We start from the raw sequence: 18,947 nt of genomic DNA, 5'->3' as shown, positions 1-18,947 counted from the left end.
CTTCTTGTGTATGTTTTCAGAAATGTTTTATAAATTAGTATTAACAAGTCACTTGCATAACTTTTTGACAAGAAGGTAATCAGATACTAGACACCTTTTTGACTTTTGAACCTAAAGGAAACAACTTAAATAAGGAGCAGGGAGCAGTCCTAAAATCTAAAGCATTTTAAGAGCATAATGCCCATTGACAATGAAGTGGAATAGTTTCAATGGGCATTTCAAAGCCTATTCCCTGTGGATAAATAGGTAACAAAATATTGCATATGAAATTTGAGACTCTTTGAAATCAGTAGAAACTGTCCTGTTTGATTTCAGTGGGACTGAGATTTTTCTTCCACTCTGTCTAGGGCAGGAACAGTTAAAAACTTTTAGAAAAGTAAACAAGAACATCTAAAAAATGGTAAAAAGAAAGAAACAGACAGAGAAGTGAAAAGTGGAAATCACATGGTATCAGATCATCCAAAATAGAAGACGTTGGTTAGTAAAGATTGCACTTCTCCAAACTCTTGCAAAACATAGTTTCACTGAAAAATCTGTTCAAACCCACAATTCTAATTAAGGGTTTTAGCTGCCAAATAACATGTTCTGGCTAAAGCCAAGGAAGTACTACAGAGCCATTCACGAACAACGGCATAAGCTTTGTACTTTGCTTTTGATTTTCTCATGGGAAAGTAATATAAATGAGAGTGATACCTCCCTGTTGGCTTTAACTGTTAGAAATGCAAAGCATGCTGAAATTGTACATAATTCTCTTCCAAAGGAAAGGAAATAGCATTTCAATGGTTTTCCTCAGTGTCTGGTTGAGTTATGGTGGTGCACAATTATTCCTGGTAAATTACTCTACCAGACGGAAGGTTACATTGTATATTTAGCTAATTAAGTTGTAGGGGATTGGAATTATATCCCAGAGCATAAAGAACCTATCTAAAAGTAAACTTGTTTTACTTCAGTTTCATTGTGAAGGTACAGCATCAACGTCTCATTAAGACTTTACATGGGTGGAGGCTTTGTCCCCACTTCGCTTAACATGGAGAGATCCTTTCAAAAAGTCAATCTTGTCTACAGAAGTTAGACAAACATGTTTTGAAAGTCCAAACAACTTGTGGGCCAATTTTATATTAATTTGTCTTCAGTGAAACTGAAGTGCCTTCCTACTCTTGAGCTGAATTTGGCCCATAGGTCCCATCTCTCAAAGCTCTCTCAAAGCAAGACATATTGCATTTTGGTTGCTTTGTTTTCTTGGCATCCCGTACTCTGTGTTGTCTTTGGACAACTCTAAAGACTATGCTTCAGCAATCTAGACCTGCCCAGCTCTCTACTGATGACACTGATGCCCTGTTAAACTGGGGGAGAAGGTCATGGTGTTTCATCAAGAATTTCTGAAAGCTGATGAAATATCAGATTATACTTTGTGCCAGCCATCAATGAGTTATCACTGCTGGATATTTTCTTTGATTGAAATCTGGGATTTAATCACCCTATTAAATAATACCTTCTTTTATGGGGCTTGGGGAACAACATAATAATGAACATGATTATTAAAAACAAACATATCTGTGTCAAATTGTGACCCTGCAAAAGCCTTGTCTTTTGGAACCGACTGAAGTATATGATCAGAAGTCGGGGTGAGAGTAACCAGTTGGGACCTAACTATAAAGACTGCCAGTCATGTGTATCTAGATTTGGCTATTACCATTCAAATGAGGGATGCCCTCTCTAAAATGGGCTGTTTCACCTTCGTCATTCTGTTATATACCTCCTGAGACCTCAAATGTGTTTTGGCTCCCATAAGTGGTATAAAAGTGCAAAAAAATTACAGAATTTGAAGCTGTACAGGTAAGATGAGAATTAATTTTAAAATATCCTTGTTATTTTATTCTATGTTTCAAGACAGTATAGTATTATTTGCTTTTTAAACCCCTGTTTATTATTGCAAAAGAATACCAGTTTACATGGAAGAAGATTAAGATGGACCTGCCATAGCAATAATATGCCGTGGTTTCAGCAGACTTGACATGTAATGAGGACTCAAGAGGCACAGTGAAACCATGGCCTCATTGAAACTACTGTATAGTGCAGTTGGTGCAAATGCAAGGAGATGCAGTTTCTGTGCTAAGGAATAGAAATTATGAAGAATTCTATCAAGACACCTCTTCTTTTGCCTCACAGCTTACATGCAGAACAGATATCAACAGGAAATGTGTCACACTGATAAGCCTTTCATGAAAAATTTAAAGATCTCTAACTGACTAAATGCAAGTAGTACACTAAGTGATTCCTACATCTAACTCAATAAGTCATCCCTAGAAAGATAATACTTGTTTGCATGGATAATAAACCAGAAATTTTATGTTTCGTCCAGACGTCAGTGAATAACAGGGAAAAGTTAGATATTTAAAATGGCTTGAGGGAATATTTCAATTTTTAACCTTCTTTAGGAAATAAATGAAAAATTGATAATCTTATTAAATTGGTTTCCTTAGCCTGAAGAGAGCTGAAGGGCTGAGATCCCCTCTAATCTAATTAACTTGTTTACCACATGTTTCGCTAAACCTGTTTTTTTATTTAGGGAATGGATATTTACCTTAGTCTGAATAAATAAAGCGTTCTACTTTTACAAAAGTAAAATAAAGCAAAGGACTAAAGGGATTCACATATGACCATATCTCCCCTTAGAGCGAATGGCTGTAAAATAAATGGTTTTGATATATGCTGAAAACACATTAGGTGATGCAAGCCAGAAAAGTGGTGTCTCTATCCCGTACCAATGTATCTGGTGCTCCCACCTCTCTGGGACCAGCCAGTGGTCAGGTCGATGTAGTTTGTGGAAGAGCTTTAGAGGGCATGTGTAAATAGCTTTCAGTCTCATTAATCTAATTTAAAACTCTTTCAGAAATGGCATTTTAAATTGCCAGAATTTGGAAGTCATTGAACCTACAGAATTGTACTCCATGCTGGTATCTCCCAGTCTGTCAGCCCGTGGGGAGGATGTCCCATGTTTTGGAACATGGAGGATTGTCCAGTGTGGTCTTGTGTCAGGGTGTGCCCTTCTACAGTGAGTGTCAGTCAGTTGTGTATGAAAACAAAAAGTCACTGCCTTATCTTACCTATGCCTAACATAGTCAGCTATGTGGAGGTGGCTGAAACAGTTTGTGGCTGTCTACAGGAAGACAGAGCAGAAATCAGAAACTCCATGCAGAGCAGAAATTATTTACATGTCTGTGAGAACCACTGGCAGCAGAGGAAAGGCTTGTGTGACCATCAGGTCTCTCAGGACAAACTAATTTGCAGCTCTCCATAGTGTGGCTGAGGAGGCTGGAAGGAGTTTTGGTTCCTTACCTTTGTTCTCTCCATCTCTATCTTCCTGCTTAGCTTTGGCTGCATTCATAGTTTTGGTGAGGAAGCCCAGATTATCTTCTCATTTACCCTTTCTGATGGTGCATAGGGGTATCCTGTGACATTCATTCTGCCTGTGTCACTGAGGAGGAAACTGAAATTTCTCCCTAGCCCACCACCCTCAGACTAGCTTCTTAGGAACCTTAGATATGCCTCCTTTGGCTGTTTTTGCAGGTGAAGCAGTACAGTGGGATTTGACTTCTTCCTTGATCTCCAGGTCCTGGCATAGCATAGACAGCATAAAATATATTCAGATCGGTATAGTGCATGACCCTTCCCAGCTTAAAAAAGTGACAGCTAAAGAAATAGAGAATGTCAGTGAAGATTTACTTGAAGATCATGAAGTCTTTGTTTCTTAGTTGTTTCTGTTGACTTAAATACATTAGACAAGTCCAAGTTATTGTTTCAAAATGATCTTAGTGATAACAGCTGGTGCCTGGGCAATAGGGAACAATTTATCATTCTCGAGTAAGATGTGAATTTTGCTGCTGCTGCTCATGCTGTTGCTGGAATCTTTGTAGCCAAATTTAGCATCATTTACCTCAACTGCCCCACAGCTTTCTAAGCCAGCCTGCCAGTGAGGAAAAGGAAATGCTTTCACTTTAGAGCCTTTCGTAGTCTGGACAAAAGCTCACTTTCTGTTCTTCAGGTTTCCTATATATGGCTTTAGCCTCAAGATGAAGACCTGCTCGCTATGCACCCTCTCCCATCCCCCATTTCCTGCCTGGATTCATTAAATGCTGATTTGAAGTTGGCACACACTCTTCTGATACAAAAGTAGTACTGTGTTCCAGGAACCATCAGAAAGTAGTGCATTATTATCTTTTACATTCCCTTCATATATCTATGTCCTCTCCTTATGCGTAGGAAGGATTTTTATCCCTTCTTCTTAAATATCTCTGTGTGTTTAATAAAAAGAAGCAGTGAAGCAAAGCCCTGTCAAAAAACCTCAGCTCATTTGGGAGCAATCTGGCCCCAGGCTATATTCTTTAGTGCTAGTATCTGCAAATTGCTAATATTAAGCAAAGTGGAGTATAGGACATAATGACTTCACCGAATCATTTTCCTATCTCTCATGCTTGTGTTTAAACATCATGTTACACAAGAGAGAAGAGTTTTCTTTCACCTGAGCAGTTATGGTTGTTGTGATAAAATTAATGTGTGCCTATATAGAAACCTGTATATTTTCTATTTTTAGCAGTAGTTACTTACTTCTTTTCTGCTATATGAAGCCACCATAAAAGATGAGGAAAATCACTGAGATGCTGTCTTTCTTCTTCACGTAGGACCAAAGTTCTCAGTTCTGTAGGCATAATTACAAGTTGTGCCAAGGAGTTAGGTAACCAGTCTTGGGTTGCCTGTGATATCTTCTGTTGTTTAAACTAATACTTTCTGTATCTTTCATACCTGTTTCCCACTTACAGTCATTTAAAGAGTAATACCAGTTCATTATTACCAGCATTAAAAAGAAAATAAACCAGGTAATAGCAATGAGACTGAACAAGTCATATTACTGCAACAGCTCATTATTCCAAATTATGCTGCAGTTACATAAACGAAGTAATTTTCAGGCTAGTCTTTCCTGAAATCCACTTCGAGTGAATCACTCAAATGGGAATCAGCTGATTCCCGTTGAGATCAATGACATGGGCTTTGATGGCCTTCAGAGAAAATAGCTCTTATTGTTTTCTTTGCAACAAAACACTCTCAAATAATATATATTCCCTTTCCTCAAGTGGAGACTGATTATTACTTGTTCCAAAGTGCTAAACGTAGTACAAGTGACAAGATTTATGGAGCAAAGAGGATAGGCGAATAGCGACCAATTAGACCAATATCAGAGGTATACTGGATCTTAGCAGGATTTTAGATGAAGAGCCTAACCTACCAGCCTGTTGCCATGTAAACATGCAGTCCTCTTTTCCTCGTCTGCCACATTCCTGGCCACGTACTCTTGGTTTTCTCTTGTCTCTGGCACTCTGGCTCTTTGGTCAGATGATTCAGCCCACTATAGTTGCAGGCATATAACCCAACAAACGCCACCTCATTCAGCACCTCCTGTGCTTTAGAGAGGCCCTATTTCCTCAGGAAGGTGAGATACAGGACATATCCTGTATGGGACAGAATTAATCTAGTTTTGAGTCCTGGACCCCAGTGGGATGCTTGGTGTACAGAAAGTTAGCCATGTGTATTAATTGTCTTGCTGAGTGAGGGTCTGGGTTTATGGTTGAATCACCGCATAAAGTAACAGACTCCATGAAGGTCTTCTCAATGATTCTGTGGTACTAAAGGAGCGAAAAAAGGTATATTCTTGGGGGTTTGTATCTGCATGAGGAAGCTACTATGCAGCAAGCTGGTGAATAAAGCTTTAATCTCAGAAGTTTTTTGGCACTGGCTCCTCATGTGACACTTTTCCACATGGAAAATGCCTTTGGGTGATGAACATAGTCAACCTTGGCAGTGGATTAGTTAAGCTGAGCAAACGTGCTAACAATGTGCATCAGAAATATTTACAGGGGTGGCTAATACAAAACAGTTATTTTGAGCATTATCCCTCTGTAGACCACTTCTAAGAACCACTAATTAAAGTATTGAACCATATGCTCATTTGAAACATAAGGTAGGTTAATTATAGTTTTTCACCATTTGCCACTAAGACTTTCCAAGTGCCTTGCAAGTACCAGGGGAATAATTTAATTAAAAAAAAAAAGGTTTGAAAAAATTATTTTCACTTTTTGCTCACTTGTTTGCATTTCAGAGTTTAACAGATTAAACTAATTTCTAAATAATCTCACATACGTGCTTTGCGGCAGTCTGTGTGTATATATATATGAATATACATTTATGATTTTAATCCACAGCTCTGTCCTTGAAGTTTAAGATACTTAATTTTCCCTTTTAAACTACCATAAGAGAGCTGGCCATTACAGATGTGTTATTATGGCCTTCATGTAGGAGTGCACTGAAGCACATAGGATTGCTGTTGTGATCCATACCTGTTGCAGTCAACAATAGTTCCGCTTCAGCCTCGGTGAGGCAGGGTGGTCCACTGACCTCTACAGGCACACACCAACTCAGTGCCACAGCCACAAATGAGTATCAAGAAACCACTTACCAGTTCTGCATTTTGTCCATTGGAGCAGACATCCTCAAACCAGTTAAATTTATATATTTAGTGCACTGAAACCTGAATTCTTACTGCTAGCCATCAAGTCCTAGCTGGTACCATGTTAGGAGCTGGCAGGGTCTCATGGGAGATGTTCAAGAAAGCCAGTATTTGAAGCAAACACTCTTCAAACTTTGGCTTTGTTTTTTATTGGGAAGTTTATTTTATAATTTAAAAACCACTCTTCTCCATGCCTTTCTATTTTAAAATTGATTATTTCCATTTAAAAATTATCTTAATCTTTCATGCAAGGACTATCTTCTCAGATGGCTCATAAATTCAGACATTGACATCAAAGTCTGCTTTCTCTGCTTATATGATTGATTCAGATGCAGAATATGATGGCAATGTGGTAGAAAATAGAAAGGCAATCACTGTGGCTGAGCATGAAGCATTCATATAGAAGTGGAACAATTCTTCAGAGAGTGTTGCAGAGGATTTGTATCACATTAGTCTGTCTTGAGTATGGATATATTCTCCTAAATTTTAGGACTACAAATAGTATGAATCAAAATAACCATAAGTGCAAAAGGAGTGAGCACTTTCTCTTCCACATGCCTGGGTGAGATCCGTGGTGAAAGCATGCAGTGTAATCTTAGCCCATTGTTAGAAGCATTGGTCTTAACAATAGTAGTAAGTGCTAAAAAATAAATTTCTTGTTAATATTTTTATTATTAAAGATTTTCAGAGTTGTACTAGCCTATGTATGTGTGGTGTGTTAACCTTAGCTGGATGCCAGGTGCAACAGACCCCTCTGTCACTCCCCCTTCAGCAAAATAAAGGAGGAGAATAAGATGAAAAACTCATGGGTCAAGATAAAAGCAGTTTAATTAAAGCAAAGGCCAACGCCACGCACAGAAACAAAAGGCAAACAAAGATGTTATTCTCTACTTCCCCTCAGTAAGCGATGTCCAGCCACTTCCTGGGAAAGCAGAGCTTCAGTGTGTGCAGCAGCTGCCCCTGGAGACAAACCCAGTACCAATTGCCCCCCTCCTCCTCCTGCCCTTGGCTGTTATGGCTGAGCTGAGGTCACATGGTATGGAACAGCCAATCCGGGTCAGCTGTGCCGGCTCCGCCCCCTCCCAGGATGTGTTACAAACCCCCTGCTGGCTGCCAGGGCAGCACTCAGCACTGGGAGGGCTGCTGACTCCAGCTCAGCCAGACCCAATACAGTATGTTGGTCTGAAATGAACTCAAGGTACAGGCCACTTAGAAGGGAGTGCTTGCCAAGAGGGATGTGACAAAGGCAGGCAAGGGACTGCAGGTTACAGCAGCACTGTGGCAGAGGTGCAGCCCCTTGGCTTTCGCATGAGCATTTCTAACGTCCCCATCCCTGAGGGAACAAGTGGGACAGCAGGAAACAGATGTGTGATATTATATGCTGGGCAGAGACTGGAATTAGAAGCATAGGATTGAGTTCCTGCCCTGCAGTGACACATGTTATAATGCTGAAGTGAATTAAGGTTTCATTTATTTTGTTTTTCTCCTATCTCTTGCTCCTTTTTTTGGGCTGGGCTTATGTCTGTGCATAGGGGGAGAACTGATCCCAGTTTTCAGCTCTTTCTATTTTGAGATATTTCTTAGCCAAGCCTCAGTTCAAGGAAGGGAAATATAAACAAATTCTGTTCCACAATTATCTTTCACTAGCTTTTAGCAGTCTGTTTGGTAGAGGGTTTACTTAGAAGAACAGATAAATGAGTACATGAAACATTTTACCATGCTAAAAATATCAGAAAACAAAAAGCACAGCAGAGCTTCATCTCTGGCCTTCAGATGAAAAGACTGTGTCCATTTAGGAAACAAAGGTGGAACTTGCCCAAGGTGCATTAAATATAATCCTATGGTTTCTGGGAATCAATCCTACTTCTTCATTTTCAGAGCATGTATTTTTCTGTGTAAATGTTCTTAGGACACTGTCATAAATCTATCTGTTTGGTGTGTTACTCAGAAAACATTGAAGTTCTGGGCCTGAAATTGCTGACCAAGAAATGTTCTGCCAGCAAGGCTTGTCGTAATTTATATTTTTAAGAGAAATCAAAAGCCACCAGTGGAGGCTTCTCTCTATTTCTGTCATCAGACCATAATCCAATTATAAAGTTCCAAGTTCCAAGCTGTATTTTCATCCAAGTTTTCACCTACAAGAGAGATAAAAATGATGTGGAATAAAAGTTGCATTCATCTCTAATTAATACTTATGATATTAACAATAATTAATGGGTAACTTCAGAGCTGAAATGGGATTAGAAAAATACTGGGATCCAAAGCTTTTCAGCTCTCTTCCTCTCTTTCCTAGCCTACAATCTAAAATGGAGTTGTATGAGGAGCAGCAGAATGGCTAGGGAGGATGGGCAGTAAAATCTTTGCGTCTAAGCCCTCCTCAGATCCGATGAGGTCCTACAGGGAATGTCAGTGGTCTCTGACACAAAGCACTAATTTGATTTATAAAAATTTATTTTCTTCTCTTCATCTCCAGCTTCAGAACCCAATTTGAAGGTACGTTCAAGATTAAAACAGAAGGTGACAGAAAGGAGAAGCAGTCCTTTACTCAGGAGGAAGGATGGAAATGTAGTCAGTTCGTTCAAGAAGCGACTCTTTGAGGTGGCAGGTAATTAAGAATGCTCACAGAATAGTGGTGGTATTTTGGAACTGAAACTGTCTTTTAAACAAAAGGTTGCATCTTTTTTTTTTTTTTTTTCTGCTGCTGAAAAGAAAACCACATTAAATAAATGGTTGTGTATCAATAGCTTGTAATCTACAGCTTTCTACCACTTACTAAAAAGTCATTGTCAATTTGAAAGCCATACTTTCAAAGCAGCTTGGAAACCAGTACTTTACAACAGCAAGTAGAAGAACAAATAAATGGTAGACTGTTGGTGGCAAGGGACATCAAAGGAGAAAACAAGAATAGTCTCTTCCTTTAATTTGTGTCTTCTGTATATGGACAGCATTTTGGGTCTTGCATCTCCCACTTCCCATCTCCCATGGAAAATGCAGATGTTAGTAGCAGGCACAAGAACACCTATCTGGTATTAGGTCAATCAAGGACATTTTGGAATCTTGTGTTTGGCCCTGTCCCTCTGTTTTATCTTGTTTGAAAATGTCAAGATGAGTTGTTTTTGATGTAAGAGATCCCTAAGCTGTTTTTTGAGAAGAAAGAGTCAAAACGTTTAAATTTTCAGTGGCATATTGTTGGTCATAGCAGACAGCAAGAATTCCTAGTAATTGAAAGAGAAGTTTTAACATGTAAACATACAGAATTATGCGTGTAGGTGGGTATTAATAGGGGAAAAAAATGCAAAGTAAAAAATTATCATCAAGTAGAAGGTGTTTTCAATATTCTTCCTTCCCTTGAACTTAAAAAGTTACAGGGTGGATGAACCATGGATGCTAAGGCTTTCTTTCACATATTTGGTATTGCAGAGTGGTAAATTTTGTCACAGAAGTTATTTTTCAGAATTGCCTAAAGTCCTCTCATTTTTAGTCCTTATGATTAGTATGCTGCCAAGGCCTTATCTGCTGCTTTCAAGGAGCATTTACAGTACTTGGCCTCGTTCTGACATTTCTTGCTTTGACTTGGCATCAATATTTGGTAGCTTCATGGCTTTTTCAAGTGATGTTAGAATCAGGCCATATGTTTATGCAAACAACTGTTACTAGTCTGTCAGACATGTATCTGAATTCACTTCGTATGTCAGAATTGTGTCACAAAAAGATGGAAATATAACACAACATGAACAAATTCACATCAGTGCCCCCCTATGTGCAAGTCTCATGATAACTTTTCACAGTATGTCATGTATAAAACTAGGACATGAATGTGAATGTAAATATGAAAGTAACTAATGTTAATTTCCATATAAATTATTTTCAAGTTGGAATTTTTTACAGCTAATTTATTATTTCCATTTGCTGAAACTCTTGTGAGATTCTTGATCTCCACTTCCATAGTTTTAGCTGGTTTCTTTATATTTTGTACACTCACAAGGTATAAAGTGAAATACTTGTCCCAGGAGGTTTTTTTCTGCAACCATTGAAGGAGCAGAAGCTTGAAAATAAATGTGTCCTTTTCCTAGCTCTGACAATAATTTGGAGCCTTACAGATTGCCATTATTATTATTAATATTGTCTGTATGACATTTTGTAGCTTTCATAATCAAAACTTCCCTGATTAGACATTTCTGGATGAACCTTTTTTCTCCTTTTTTTTTTAAACTCTTTTAGCTGAAAATAGCCCTTTATTTAAATGCGTATTTATACAAAAAGCGGTATTGTAATTTTTAAAAAACTCAGAAAAAACAACAAGTTTATCTTTCTGCTCTTCTATGGAAACTAATGAGAATAAAATGCAAGAACTTTACCTGAGCAGTTATATAGCTGGGTACAGATTCACTTCACTAAATTGAAATCAGCTCTAGTAGGAAAGAGCAACAGGACCAAGAAACAGCTAGAAAATCTCCAGGTAGTTTCAGTCAAAGTGAGGATATATTTTTGTGTGTGAACTCAGGCAGAAGTGAAGAAGCAAAGAAGTGGGTATAGAATACTTATTGTTAGATTTAGGTATTAATTATTTTAACTAATTGAGTACTTTAATTTCAAAGCTATCCCATGTAATAGGCTTACCTCTACTAATGCTGTGTTCTTCTATCTTTCACCTTCTTAACTGTTTCCTTTACATAAATTTAACTTATATCAGTGTAGGATTAGAGTAACTGAATACAACACACAACAAGGGCATCCTCTTCCTCTTTATCTTAGGCAGAACTCGGGAAATTTTAAATCAAGATAACATCCAGCCTTTCAAATACTATTTTAAGATTTTTGTGTGCTGTAAATATTCTTTCATATTTGTGACAAAGATGTAGTAGAAGCGGTGTATATTTTGCCATTATTACTTATGTATGTAATGATTAGTCTACAACGGGCTCACCCCTTTCTAAACAGAAGGGGGATGGCAGCAGGCCTCATGAATTGATGACATGTTATCGTGACCTTTGCAACCCTGCTATCTCTGTCATTTTGATCTCTTACAGAGGCAAGACTTTTTGCAATTAAAAAGAAAATACTTTATTTTCTTTTTACTCATTACAAGTTCTGTGTCTGTATCTCTACCTGATACTGAGTATCATATCATCTTTGTGGAAAAAATAAATAGTAAATTCTTCCTTTGTGAAGCAGACAGATCAGAAGGCGAAAGTCCAAGAGTATCTTTCCTCATTAGCACTGTAAAAGGAAAACCAAAATAAATGGAGGATGAATTAAAAATCTTATACGCAAGAAATTAGCTCTTTCATAGCCGATAGATACTTTTCAACAACAAAAAAATCCTGTGCCATAAAGAGTGTACAATTAATTAAGAGCATGTTTTCCTTTCCAGGGTGAAATTCATGTCTGCTTAATTTGTTTTTCAGAATCCTCAGTCAGTAGCAGCTCCCCTGGATCAGGTCCCAGTTCCCCAAGCAATGGTCCAACCAGCAGTATAACAGAAAATGAAACCTCAGTTTTGCCATCTAACATTCAAGCTGAGGTAAGGCTCTTTCTCTTTATTGGGTAGATAATTGCTTAGATTCTAGACTGGAGAGGTCTGAAACTTCAGTTTGATGATACAAGCAGCGTAATTGCAGAAGATATAATTATCAAGGATACCAGGACACTGTAGCTTAACAACAGAGTATGTTATATATGAGATACATCTTCATATATGAGATGCCTGTTCAGGAGGCTGGAGGGTCTTTGATAACAAAAGCCCAAATAAAGGCAGCATTGATGCTACTGGAAGTGGGAGGGAGCTATGGAAGGAACTTGGAAGCATCTGCATTGCAGAACATTACCTGCTGGGATAACCTGAAGAGGTGCACAGTGCTGAATGCTGATGGAGAACTTTCACATGCAAAACAGTGATTTAGGCACTGGTAACCCTAACACTTATGAGTTAAGGTGGTCCCAGGTTCAGACAGCTGTGGAACTCAATTTTTTTAATTACAGTATTGTAGTTAGGTGATGAAATCCTTTTTCACATCTGCCTTTTATTTTACTGTATATTATTTTATTTTACTCAGTTTCTGTATCAGGGCAGTACCTACCAACATAACTGACCTGCCAAGAGTCTTATTTTGTAAAGCAATATTGTACATAGAAGGAATCGTAACTGCTCCTTTTTCTGTTTCACACGTACGTGCCTATAACAACAGGAATGCAGATGGTAAATCAGTTGTGATAAACCTCATTTAGCATAGACAACATGCCTAGGTCACGCTTTCCATGGCAATATTGTAAAGGAACAATAAATTAATGCAACTAAGAGAGAATCAAATTCCACAATATTCTGTATCCAGTCCTATTCTTACAGTGATTCCTGCTTTGGTGGCAAAGTTTTCTATTAATTGATGGTTTGTGCTATGTTAGAAAAATTGCACAAGAAAATGTGATTTAACAGAGTTTTAGCTAATGGAGCTATTTATCCAGGTCAGTGACAGGACATTCACCTCAAAAAAACCTAGAATGGGCAGTTCAACCTCCAGCAGTGACTCTTCCCCATAATGAATTAATTGTGTGTGTGAACTATGATCCAGGGGGCAGGTGGGTGACCTCTGCACACTGATTAGTAGCCTCTCTCTGCCCCATAACCAAAAAGAAACAAAAAAATTGCATTGATGGCTAACATGTGGTCTTGCCTCATAGCCCCCCTGTATGTGACTGCAAAGAAATTTAAATGATGCAGAGTAAGATCCATCGTTTGGATTAGATCAGGTCCTAATTCAGTGGAATTAAATGGTATGTTTTAATATTAGGAATGTTTTCGATAGCCATTGGTAATATGTGGGCGTTACTGCTGTATTAAACAGGAAACCTTGTCCAATTGGATCTTTTATTGACAATGAGGATACTACAAAACACAAAGAGAATAATGTCTCAGACTGATGGACGGTGCTTGTTACTTTGCATGTTATAGTTTCTGGACATTGCCCACAGTGTTGAACCACCATCAGATATCCATACAATCTGGTCAGGTGGGCAATTTTGAAAGGTTGTAGCAACAACCAGCAGAGTTATAGTCTGTTTATTAACAGAACACCACATTGCATATCATTTGCCATTACTGTGCCAGACCTCAGAAGTTATAGGCCCACCATACAATCACAGATGCTCAAATGAGTCTAAAAAGTTCCTTTACAAGTTGGGCTCTGTGCGCTGGAGTCGACCACTTAGCTTGCTGGAAATGTGCTGGGAAGCTGAAACTACTGACTCCCATTTCTGGATCCAGACAGGGATTTCTTTACCTCTCTGGTTACTTGACTGTTAATACTATGGTCCTGTGGGCTCAAACATTTTTTTCCATAAATCTCAGCTTCAGTGCATTTTGATTTCAGGGGGATTTTCTTTGGTAGTTTAACAGCAGCCAAACTGCTACATATCTCTTTTCTAGTTTAGCATTAGCTGCCAGGTCTCAAAGGCTATATATCTAATCAATTTTTCATCAGATAGACAAAGTGCAGAAGTTTCTAATAATAGGACGAGTGTTCCAGAATCACCCAAAATATCACTTGTTTTGCTGTAATCCCGCATGACTCACATTGCTGTTGTTTCATAATCGTTGTTGTGACATTTGCAGTAAGTGTTGTGCTCATATTTGAGTGGGTGGATAGCTGCGGTTTTCATGGCAGCAAATAAAACACTTTTTGCTGGGGGAAAATAGGTTGCTATGACAGAGAGCCATTTACCAGTAAAACATGAGTCAATACTGTAAATGATTGTACTCTAGTATATAGACAGAATTAGAGCATTATCAGTAATGAAACAGATTTTTAGAGTATTTTTGCCATATTCATTTGAATAGCGAGACTTTTAAGTGGTTTACCATCCAGAGCAGACAGTCTGGTGGGTAGACATTTACATTTTTTTGAAAAAGAGGTGCACTACAAATGCTACATTTTTGCAGATAAGCTTTTACTATCACAGTTCCCTTAATGGTGCCTTTAGTACCATTTGTTAAAACACTGGTCTCATTATATGAAACTTGAAAGTTAAACTCAGGATTTTAGTTGTACCTTATAAATAAAATGCTGTTTTTATTAGGCCCAGTTGTCTCCAGTATCATCAAGGTTCACCGCAGTAGCTATTTGTCTCTTCTAGCATGCTGTACACTTTCAGTTCACCTGCTGTGCTGGGGCTAAATGTTACTTGCATGAGAAATGCAAGCAGGATTGAGCGCCTGCACAGCATGTCCCTTGAGTTCAGAGGGACAACCTGCCTTAGTCATGTAAAATGATTAATATTAGGCATTCAGAGCCTGGTCAAAAGCCATTGAACTCAACGGAAAGTTTCCAATTGGTGTAAGCAGGCTTCAGAAATTTTCTTTCTCTTTCATTTGTGCTTTGCAGAGCAGCATTTCCTAGAATATTGCCTGATTATACAGGATGCATAAATGTCCTGCTTGGCAGATGTACACGTACGTGATTTGTGCAACCCCACAGCACTATGTTTCTAATACTCAGCTCCTTGAGGTGCTCTTTGCAAGTGGACAGTGGCAAAATGTGTAGGTTTCTGACCGGCTAGTGAGATTTGCTTCAAGGGTATGTGAAGAGAGTCTAATTAATCATCAAAAAACCCACGCCAAAAGCCTTTGAATATTCAAAACTTTGATAACCTTACTGTAGCTCCACAATTTAGAAGTATTAAAGCCAGACCATTTCCTCCTCTCCTCCTAATGTGGAAATGTGCATATAAATATGCACATATGAAATAGGCATCCCTGCTTCTCAGCAGGTCCCAGTACCAAAACAGAAGTACAATAACTAATCACAGTTGGTGATCATCATGCACTGTTACATTTAGTTATTGTGCTTTACTTTAAATAAGAGGGTACCTTTGTTGACAGGATATTTTAAGCATCAGGAAGCAGGATCCATGGACGCAGTGAATAAGTACGTAGAGAGGAGCAAGTAGGGCAGTTGCTATTTGGGGTAATTTAGGTGCCAATCCAAACCATCAGGTCTGCATGTAGGAGGAGGACCGTGGCTTCGCCATTGTTCTGCCAAATGACACTGCTGGGAACTCCAGTTTGTGCCACCATTTCAAGGTACTGTCTACTGTGGAAAAAGAGAAGCTGTAGCTGGCATCATGCAGTTGTGCCTCAGCATATGCAGGACCCTAATCTATGCAGGTAGGCTACTAAACACTGTGGGAGATGAGGTCTAATTGATGCTTAGGCTAATATTACCTGAAAATATTTTTTAAAAGTAGTTACCTCCTGAAATGAAAAATACTGATTATTATCAGTATTAAAAAATTGGATGGAAATGTTCTTACTAGTAAATTCCTGTTTTCAAAATTAAACTCTGATGGTACGTAACGTGATTGATTCTGCTTCACGAAACAGTCATGCCTGACCTTCATGTGGGAATGTGCTTTACTGCTATGCACTTTATCACTGTTATTTTTGTTGATTCAAATCTTAGAAGGTAATAGTGGCATACTGAAAATGAAAAAAGGAAATTTGTGTTCTTGAAGTGGCTCTGTATAGAAGCTGCAGTTGCTACAAATTTTATTATAGCCTAGGAAGCACATTAGAGCTGCCACAGTGTCCTTTTTCAGTTAAATCTTTGTAGTCTCCCTCAATAATATCTCCATAGTTTTGACATACTTGATTTTATTCATGGTCAAAGGTGGATGTTATCAGGGCAAGACACTGTTAACCAGGAATTAATGTAATACACAAGCGAAGCTTCGTTTCGTATGCTATCTGTTGACATTCCCTAGGTACCAAAAGAAAATTACAGAGATAGACTTCTACTGTTATTGTCTCAGTGATAGGTCATATCTCCAAACAAACTGTATCAGGAAGGTTATGTTTTGGAATAACATCCTGTGTTTTTGTGCTTAACCACTTTTCATTGATGATCTGAAGTTGCATTGTATTAGCACAAAGTATTTTACAGAGTTAATTGATATTCCAGGTTTATCCAGGGGAAAATCTACAGCTCCCCACAACATGCTTGACAAGTTATTATATTTACTTTAGTCAAAGCCCGAGTGTGCAGTATCCCTCTTGGAGGTGGTCTATTATTGAAGTCCCATATGCTTTTTGTTTGGGAAGAAAGCAGTCACTGTGTCATACTGTTACACAGGGTATTCTTTTTCAAGGATGTTGTTCCCTTGGGGACCATATCATGCCAGAGTTTCTAAGTCTAATAAGACCTTTGTAGCTCTTATTGTGTTAAAAGTTCTGTGAGGGAAGCAAGAGTTAAACAGAAAATGTAATTCAAGCAACTATACTAGACCACATGTTGAAAAACACGACTGTTAAAGCAGAAAGGCAAAGGCTTCAAAAAGATTCCTGTTGTGGTAATGTAACTTTTTATGTTTCTTCCCAATGAGTCTAGAGTGGAAAGGCAGAGGGTGATCTTTGTAGAATGTCTGGTTTTACTTGACAGTAATTAAAAATTTATCAGCTATTCCATGTATTTGAAAATTATGTCACAAGGCTTCAAAAGAAGTGTTAAAGATTTTAACTTGAAATGAATTAGGAAGGCTGTGAGGGGTATCCCACCACTGGAGAATGATACGATTCTGGTTTTGTATGTATGCAAAAGAGAGAGAGATACTACATTTTTTTAAATGTCGGATGTGGCAATATGCCTCACTTCCTACCCAAAATTCCCATGTCAATGGAAGTAAATAATGTGCCTGAAACATCCCCATATCACAATCTGGGTAAGAAAATACATGGACTAGGTAGAAACCACATTTCATAACTTACAACACAAATTACAATCATCACAGTAAAGTAAAGGTCTAATACATCCACATTCATGACACTTTTAATTCAGCTAGATACACTCCTTAATTCATTGGCTAAATTCCCACTGAGTTTCTAGCAGCAGAAGTGCAGTTGATGAGAAGAACTGATGTTGAGCTGATGAGAAGTTGATGAGAAGAGGAAGAGGTCTAGGAATCCTCAAGATTTTGGTTTTGCGTGGAAATTTGATTTACTAACCAACGAATAATCCCAGACATATATCCGTTGTTTTCTTAAGAAAATAAATAGCAACAGCTTTTTCACAGGGACAATACTTTTCCTTACCTGGAACCCCATTGGGATGCAAACCAGTGCATGATACATAACTGGATTTCAACATAGCAGGATGATGAGGATAAAATAACCAAGATAAAAATCTTGGAGATTATACCTCTGTTGTTTTTCCCCTTTATTCCAGCATCTGGTTTCACAGCAACGCCTTTTGATACAGGATGAATCAGTGAACTTGCTGAGTCTGTACACATCCCCTTCTCTGCCCAACATTACCTTGGGACTTCCGGCAGTACAACCTCAAATCAGTGTAAGTGAACAGTCTCAAGCCTTCCTGTCTACTTCTGCTTCTGGAAAACCTAGTTTCTGACTATTTATTTTGGAATGTAAGCAGTTCAGAGTAGGAAGCAGACCTTTCTTTGCATTGGGCAACATCTGAACATTTAAGGGCACAACTTGAAAGCAATAATCATTCTTAATGGCAAATAAGCAAGTGCCGGCGTGGAGCTTAGCTAAGTATGGGCCACATGCATTGCATTTATGTCTGCATATAAGATAACAGATCTCAGACATGGTGAGAAGTATATGGGGAGGACATTTAGTATAAAAGTTCAAATTATATGATCATGTCTACATGGTGAAGTACAGCACCTGTAACTTTTTATGAGATTCCAATAGCAACCTAAGCTGGGCTGGAGCACAGTAGGGGAAGAATCTAGTATTCCAGCACCTAGGTTTGTTCTTTGAGGGGTGAGCTATCAATCAGACTAATAAAATCGGTGATATGTGAACAACTCTATTTTAATTACAACTTATATTCCTATGCCCTTTGTTCAGTCTGCAGCAAACACCTTTATTTAGACCTAAATGTTAAATTAATATGTGAAAAGTGTGAAAATACAGACATAGTATGTAGGGAAGTCTATGCTGATGGATAAAGATCTTTAGATCTAGACCAAGTTACAGTAACCTAGAGGTGAAATCTGAGGCTCAGTAAAATATCTGAAAATTTTGCCACTGGTCAAAACTTACCTTTTCTGACTTTCATCAAAAAATGTAAAAATAATGATGTAAGTTATATTGTGGTTCTATACAACAGCATCAATTCTGAAGATATTTTATTAATTTAAATTTCTTAGAACATGAATTGGTAACTTCTATAAAAATACCATGGGGTGTAAAGGACAGCTTTGGTGTAAAAAAAAATGAAATCTGTACAGTCTACTATGGTTTGTAATAAGTGCTACTTATTTCCAGTGCTAGATCTAGTTTCAAGTCAAAGTCTCATGTTATTTGATGGCTTTTTCAGTACATTTACTGTTCTTACCAATAATAAATAATAATAATAAATAATAATAA

At 38.1% G+C, this 18,947-nt stretch overlaps 1 protein-coding gene across 1 annotated transcript in view; it reads left to right on the top strand.

Annotated features, from left to right (window-relative positions):
* The window catches only part of LOC104467907 (histone deacetylase 9), a gene marked incomplete at its 3' end in the record, with an annotated part of 80,357 nt that extends 62,459 nt beyond the window's left edge, over positions 1-17,898 (top strand). Inside the window, exons 6-8 of the mRNA XM_010081876.1 lie at positions 9,036-9,167; positions 11,971-12,086; positions 17,776-17,898. Of these exons, the coding sequence (XP_010080178.1) occupies positions 9,036-9,167; positions 11,971-12,086; positions 17,776-17,898 (371 nt within the window). The remainder of the gene's footprint in view (positions 1-9,035; positions 9,168-11,970; positions 12,087-17,775) is intronic.
* Between the last annotated feature and the right edge of the window lie 1,049 nt (positions 17,899-18,947).

This window comes from Pterocles gutturalis, unplaced genomic scaffold, assembly GCF_000699245.1.
Source record: "Pterocles gutturalis isolate BGI_N339 unplaced genomic scaffold, ASM69924v1 scaffold3779, whole genome shotgun sequence".
In the NCBI taxonomy this organism is placed as follows: domain Eukaryota; kingdom Metazoa; phylum Chordata; class Aves; order Pterocliformes; family Pteroclidae; genus Pterocles; species Pterocles gutturalis.
Note: the sequence above shows the minus strand (reverse complement) of the source record. Positions and strands in the feature narration are given on the sequence as shown.